The sequence below is a fragment of the Galeopterus variegatus genome, unplaced genomic scaffold (genome assembly GCF_000696425.1).
Source record: "Galeopterus variegatus unplaced genomic scaffold, G_variegatus-3.0.2 Scaffold3816, whole genome shotgun sequence".
NCBI classification, from domain to species: Eukaryota; Metazoa; Chordata; class Mammalia; order Dermoptera; family Cynocephalidae; genus Galeopterus; species Galeopterus variegatus.
This window is the reverse complement of record NW_007729927.1, coordinates 22,400-29,998: the sequence shown is the minus strand read 5'-3', so window position 1 is coordinate 29,998 and position 7,599 is coordinate 22,400. Positions and strand designations below refer to the sequence as shown.

At 41.0% G+C, this 7,599-nt stretch overlaps 1 protein-coding gene across 1 annotated transcript in view; it reads right to left on the bottom strand.

Annotated features, from left to right (window-relative positions):
• Window positions 1-6,766: 6,766 nt before the first annotated feature.
• Window positions 6,767-7,599, bottom strand: part of LOC103601634 (suppression of tumorigenicity 18 protein-like) — a gene marked incomplete at its 5' end in the record, with an annotated part of 5,947 nt that continues 5,114 nt past the window's right edge. The window contains one exon of the mRNA XM_008586061.1: window positions 6,767-7,047. Within this exon, the coding sequence (XP_008584283.1) occupies window positions 6,907-7,047 (141 nt within the window). The remainder of the gene's footprint in view (window positions 7,048-7,599) is intronic.

The following is a 7,599-nucleotide window of genomic DNA, read 5'->3' as shown; positions in this document are numbered from 1 at the left end:
CGGTGTCGTGCCCGCACCACGCTCAACCAGTGAGTGGGAACCAGTCTCCATATGGGATTCGAACCCTCGGCGGGAGCGCCGCCGCACTCCCAAGCACTGCACTCTACCGAGTGCGCCACCCCGCGACCGGCAATGGAATTGCAACCCTCGGTGTCGCGCCCGCACCACGCTCAACCAGTGAGTGGGAACCGGTCTCCATATGGGATTCGAACCCTCGGCGGGAGCGCCACCGCACTCCCAAGCACTGCACTCTACCGAGTGCGCCACCGGGCCAGCCCCCTAGCATATATCTTAATCTTACCTAATTCTTATTTTCTTTTCTCCAGATGAGATGACATCTGACAGGCAACTAGACAGATGCTGTCAGTTAGAACATCTAGGTCCAGAAGTCTACACGGAGCTCACTTTTTCCTAAAAGTGCAGGTTAGTGAGTCCTGATATAGTCCGGATTATAGTAAAACTATACACAGTTGCATAGTTGTCTTAAGATTAGTGGGAAAGGCTGTGGTTTGCTTTTCAACCAAACACATCTGAGGTTGAATCCTGGCTGCACCTTTTCCTAGTTATGGTCTTGAGCAAGTTACCAATTCCTCCAAACACCAGTTTCCTCATCAGTCTCACTGGGCATGGTGACAGTCACCCCATACATCTGAATATTCTGGGGGATGGAATATACAAAGCATCACTGATTGTGTCTGACAGTGTAGACAGTCATTACTCAATTAAATCTGCTTACTTTATAATTATCTGCTGAATAATGAGAGGAAATTACTGTGTACTATTCCCAGATGACAACAAAATAAATGTAACGTGTGGAAAGAGATGTTGAAAACATTACTTTTTACAAATATTAATAAAATATTTATGTACCATAACAAGTTAATTTTTACAACTTTTTCTAATGGGGCAAATCAAAGAATCACTCAGTCCCTTGTTTTCATTCGGGACATTGGTTCCAGTAGGATCATTTTAGCGGTGTCTAAAGACCCCAGGACTTTTCATGGGATGGTGATAATAGTCTCTATACAGCAGCCTGAAAACAATCACAAGAAAATGCACTATCAGTTTTTATTTTCTACCATACCCCCAATTTACGGCACTGAGCACAATTCTGTTTCCTTGATGTAAGAAATGGTCAGTTGTTTGAATTGCTGGAACCAGTCATCTTAATGGAAATCTGATCCTGTCATTCTCTACATCTTTCTTTGACATACCTAAGCCTGCTTGTGGCATTTAGAACTCGTTAGCACTGTAGTTTACACTATGACCCCCTTTCCCACCTGCCTGGGATTTTTGCCTCTGGCTTTCTCACTTCCCACTAATTTTTTGAGGTTTCAGATGTGTGAAGCTGAGGACTGTCTCACCACCACGCCTTGGCACAGACACTTCCCGCCACCTGCAATGCCTTTTCCCAGACTCTCCTGGGTAATTCATAACAGTGCTTTCCCCAGGAAGTCAAAGTTTTTCGGGTAACACTCACTCTGTTTTCACAGGAGCCCGTGTGTACCCGATCGCAACACACCCAATCACTTGTTATTTTGTTCCCCACGAGGCTGCACTGATGCAGAAGTCAGGAAGTGGGCCTGGCACAAATGTGTTCTAAGTAAACATCTACTGCATGTATAGATAGATCCCACTCATCAATCTTTCCTTATTTCCTATAGGATTGGTACTTCTCTTCTGACACGTTGGTGACAGAGCTACAGACACCACTCATTGATATAAAATCTCAATCAGGGCAAGACGCAATACTCGGCAAAGAGTAAACTGAGAACCTGGCTGAGCAGATTTGTACCTTGTGATCCATTTTCACAGGATGTGCCTCATGCACATCTTTGGTGACTAGACTAAAAGAAAGTCATGTTGTGCATTAACTTTTCCATGCCAACCCCTGTTGTAAGAAGGTCTAACCAAGTACAGCCCTGGCTTTCCTCTGGGACCCNATTTTTTTTTTTTTTTTTTTTTCGCGACTGGTAACGGGATCGCAACCCTCAGTGTCACGCCCGCACCGCGACCGGCAATGGAATTGCAACCCTCGGTGTCGTGCCCGCACCACGCTCAACCAGTGAGTGGGAACCAGTCTCCATATGGGATTCGAACCCTCGGCGGGAGCGCCGCCGCACTCCCAAGCACTGCACTCTACCGAGTGCGCCACCGGGCCAGCCCCCTAGCATATATCTTAATCTTACCTAATTCTTATTTTCTTTTCTCCAGATGAGATGACATCTGACAGGCAACTAGACAGATGCTGTCAGTTAGAACATCTAGGTCCAGAAGTCTACACGGAGCTCACTTTTTCCTAAAAGTGCAGGTTAGTGAGTCCTGATATAGTCCGGATTATAGTAAAACTATACACAGTTGCATAGTTGTCTTAAGATTAGTGGGAAAGGCTGTGGTTTGCTTTTCAACCAAACACATCTGAGGTTGAATCCTGGCTGCACCTTTTCCTAGTTATGGTCTTGAGCAAGTTACCAATTCCTCCAAACACCAGTTTCCTCATCAGTCTCACTGGGCATGGTGACAGTCACCCCATACATCTGAATATTCTGGGGGATGGAATATACAAAGCATCACTGATTGTGTCTGACAGTGTAGACAGTCATTACTCAATTAAATCTGCTTACTTTATAATTATCTGCTGAATAATGAGAGGAAATTACTGTGTACTATTCCCAGATGACAACAAAATAAATGTAACGTGTGGAAAGAGATGTTGAAAACATTACTTTTTACAAATATTAATAAAATATTTATGTACCATAACAAGTTAATTTTTACAACTTTTTCTAATGGGGCAAATCAAAGAATCACTCAGTCCCTTGTTTTCATTCGGGACATTGGTTCCAGTAGGAGCATTTTAGCTGTGTCTAAAGACCCCAGGACTTTTCATGGGATGGTGATAATAGTCTCTATACAGCAGCCTGAAAACAATCACAAGAAAATGCACTATCAGTTTTTATTTTCTACCATACCCCCAATTTACGGCACTGAGCACAATTCTGTTTCCTTGATGTAAGAAATGGTCAGTTGTTTGAATTGCTGGAACCAGTCATCTTAATGGAAATCTGATCCTGTCATTCTCTACATCTTTCTTTGACATACCTAAGCCTGCTTGTGGCATTTAGAACTCGTTAGCACTGTAGTTTACACTATGACCCCCTTTCCCACCTGCCTGGGATTTTTGCCTCTGGCTTTCTCACTTCCCACTAATTTTTTGAGGTTTCAGATGTGTGAAGCTGAGGACTGTCTCACCACCACGCCTTGGCACAGACACTTCCCGCCACCTGCAATGCCTTTTCCCAGACTCTCCTGGGTAATTCATAACAGTGCTTTCCCCAGGAAGTCAAAGTTTTTCGGGTAACACTCACTCTGTTTTCACAGGAGCCCGTGTGTACCCGATCGCAACACACCCAATCACTTGTTATTTTGTTCCCCACGAGGCTGCACTGATGCAGAAGTCAGGAAGTGGGCCTGGCACAAATGTGTTCTAAGTAAACATCTACTGCATGTATAGATAGATCCCACTCATCAATCTTTCCTTATTTCCTATAGGATTGGTACTTCTCTTCTGACACGTTGGTGACAGAGCTACAGACACCACTCATTGATATAAAATCTCAATCAGGGCAAGACGCAATACTCGGCAAAGAGTAAACTGAGAACCTGGCTGAGCAGATTTGTACCTTGTGATCCATTTTCACAGGATGTGCCTCATGCACGTCTTTGGTGACTAGACTAAAGGAAAGTCATGTTGTGCATTAACTTTTCTATGCCAACCCCTGTTGTAAGAAGGTCTAACCAAGTACAGCCCTGGCTTTCCTCTGGGACCCAGACGTCCCTTTAGTCAATTTGGCTTAATTACATGGATTACATGGATTTTTGCCACATTGAGTATAAGTGACAACTAGTCCTAAGGATGCATAAATCTGGGCAGAAACTGGAAAATTAAATTAGGCTGATTATTTCACATTAGATAGGAAAAACACACAGCAAAAGAGGTGCTGTCCAGAATTAATTATTATTTTTCTTTAATTTGAGCTCGATTAGCTAGTATGAATATAGAGATAAACTCGGTAACCAAAGCAATTTTGGAATCAAGAGGGTGGGGCCTAGATCTTATCACTCACTAGATCTGGGTGAATTCCCAGCTAGTGCTAGCAAAGGTGTTCCTCAGGCTAAAGGCATCCATGGATCTGAAGATATATGTCAAAGGTGGAGACAACTTGTTAATTGGACAAGAGCCCTGTTCACTTGGGGTGAAAACATAAGCCAAAGGTTATCTTATTGGTTGTCAGAACTACTTGCAGGCTCTAGTGCACTCATCTCGTCCATGGATCTGAAGATATATGTCAAAGGTGGAGACAACTTGTTAATTGGACAAGAGCCCTGTTCACTTGGGGTGAAAAAATAAGCCAAAGGTTATCTTATTGGTTGTCAGAACTACTTGCAGGCTCTAGTGCACTCATCTCCCCCATTGGGGTCCTTCCAGAACAGTGGTTTTATGGGATGGTGATACTGCCTCTGTATGGTAGCCTGAGAAACATCACAGCAAAAATCATTATCAATTTTTATTTCCTACCATACACCAAATGTACAGCACTGAACACAATTTTGTTGCTTTGATGTAAGAAATATTAATTGTTTGGAGAAACAGTATACAAACAAACTACTTCAAATTAAAAAAAAATGCATACATCATTGCCTTTTTGTTGTTTACAAAAGACCCAATTTACAGTATTGATCATTAACATAGTTGGAAAGAAAAATAATTCAGTGCACATTACAAAACACATCAAGTACAAAGGAGGCAAATAAATACAAACATACTTCACAAAATATCTTGCTCAGACTACGCAAACACAAATAAATTAACCTGAAGTCATAGTAAATTATAGTAATAAATACATAGGTTGGTAAGAGATTTCTTTTAAATTAAATAAAATATATAACAAACTTGTTAAAATATTTAGCAAATTAAACTTTTGCCTTTGTAATAAGTGAACTCATTTGTATGCATCTATGAAGTATTTTATAGCAAAATGTTTGCAAGTACATAACTTTAATAGAAAATTTTGTTTTGTGTCCCATTTATAATAAACAGCACATATGGTAGCTCTTTTTATTTTTGTAAATTGATTTTTAAATAAACACCGTTCCTACCTAAGAACAGACATCTCATTTTCACTAAGCTAAGATTCAAGAGTTCAAATGAACCCCAAACCAAAGATAAGCCCCACTTAATGCATAATAACAATGACCACAGTTTCATGGGAGTGGAATTACTGTTGAGTATTACTTTTCATTTGTGCAGGTAACAGTAATAACAGTGGAATATATCAAGCCTGTGAATGCCATCACATTCAATCTAAATATCCATGAGGCTAATCAAAAATAAACACTTTTGTTATAGCACAGAAAATTACGCCCACATGAAGTTCATGTGTACATTTACACAGAGGCACGTCTGCACATGAAATGTGTGTGCACACCAAAAAGGCAGTTTAGCTGGTTGTCTATACCTTTTCATTAAAAAAAATAAATATAAAAAAACTTTTGAAACAATGCTTCACTACTTTACAATCCCTGAAATAGACATTGCCTTCACTACAGCAACTACTAAACTCTGATCCATTCAGAAATGCAAGATTGCGGGCTCAATTTGATGTGTGGATGAATGTCTGTGAGTGTATACATGTGTGAATGTGCCTGTGTGTGTGCGTGTGTGTACTTTGCAGCACTTGTACTTCTAGGTAAAGATTTTTGTCAAATTGAACATTGTCTTATTTCCTAAAGAGCGTGAGACCAATGTTGCCAGTGTTCAAAGTAATCACTCAGATTGAAGGAACATATTTTCATGTGTTACTATATTTTCCATTCCTTTCCAGTCAACTCAGTAAGATAAATGCTATTTCAGGGGATATGGTATCTACAAAATTTTCCATTTGGATGTGTTTGTATTTGCTAAGTACAAATCTACACCAATATTGTCACTTGTATATTGTACCAACATATGGCAGGAAAACCTGGCTGGTCACACCAACTCTCATTTCTCATCTTGGGATAGGAGTTGCCAACTATCTGATATGACTTGAAAAACAAACAGACAAATCTGCATCACTAAAAAAGCTTATGTTTCTTTAAAACATTTAAAGTAAATAATTCATATTAACTAAAACCATACAGCCAAGTCGAATACTTTGCTGATTGCTATATTAAATTATTGCTAACAAATGGTGAGCAGGCTGTTTTCCAGCATCCTGTGCTTTTGTGAGTGCGAGTGCCCACTAGTGGGCGCCACTCACCTCCTCATCCTTCCCGCCGCTCGCCTTACTGCGAATTCGTTCATAAATACAAAAGCCAGTGGGAGGGGGGCAAAAGTGCGCAATAGAAATCAAACTCGACCACAGTGCAGTCCTCAGACGAGGATTTCCTTCACACTTTTTTGTTTTCTCATTTAAACCCAGCAAGATAGGTGATTTGAGAATAGCGTTTCTATTTAAATCCTATTGGAAAATAAATTAATAAACACACTTGTAAAAATATGGCAGACTTCAAAATGCAGTTAAAAGATAAAAAACTCTGTGATTAGTAATAAATAAAATATAAAAATGTCACATTTATCTTACATATACTTTACAAAAAAAGAGTGCAATGAAGAAATAAAAGAAAAACATATGAAAATAAATAAGATCTAATAATTGACTGCATTGCTTTTAATCCAAAGAGTCTATCGTAGTTTTTTTTTTTTTTTTCTTTCCTTTTTGTGTCAGCTGGGGAAATTAGTGCAACGTTGCAATTGTAAATGCAGCACGGCCTCCTCTACGCCTCAGCAGCGTGTGAACCCCTCACAGGTCCATCCGGAGTTTACTGCTGTTGCCGATTCCTGGTGCCCGGCAGCGCTGCTTCCTACACGTGGATGCCCTTCACTGCCTGCTTGATACTTTCCAGGAGAGCTTTGCATTCCGGGGAATAGTCCCGTTCCAGGTTGCTGTACATGTCTGTGAGTGTATTTACATATGCTTCAAAATTCTGCTCACTGATAGGTCCCTAAATGGAGACAAAACACATTGAACCAATCGCCGTAGTTCAGGCTGAAGCAAGAACATCAGTAGTCTGGGAGGGGAGGCTCCACACTGGTGCTGGAGTTCTGGGAGATGGGGTGTGTGTTGGGGTTCATCTGCTTACTCTTTATGCAACCCATGGGATTAATGGGACTCGACTGTACAGTATTTGGGGTCGATTTGGAGCCCTGTAAGGTAGACATCTGGCTGCTGAGCTGGACTCTCTAAACTGCTCTACTTCTCCTGGGAGCCAGCTCAGCCTCAACGGCACATGCTAAGCACCAAAGACACCCCCTGTTTGGGAAAGCGAAGGTTGGAGAGGCTGGGAGGAAGGTGTGCTTGTGCCCAGGGGCTCCTGTAACAGCACTGGGCTGACATTTAAGGAGTTTAAGGTTAGAGCAGGTTGCTCACTAACAGTTGTAATGGAAAATTTTCCTCCTCCATCCTCAGACACCGTGTTGTCCATTTTTACCTCGCAGCAGCACATATATATATATATATATATATATATATATATATATATATATATATATATTTG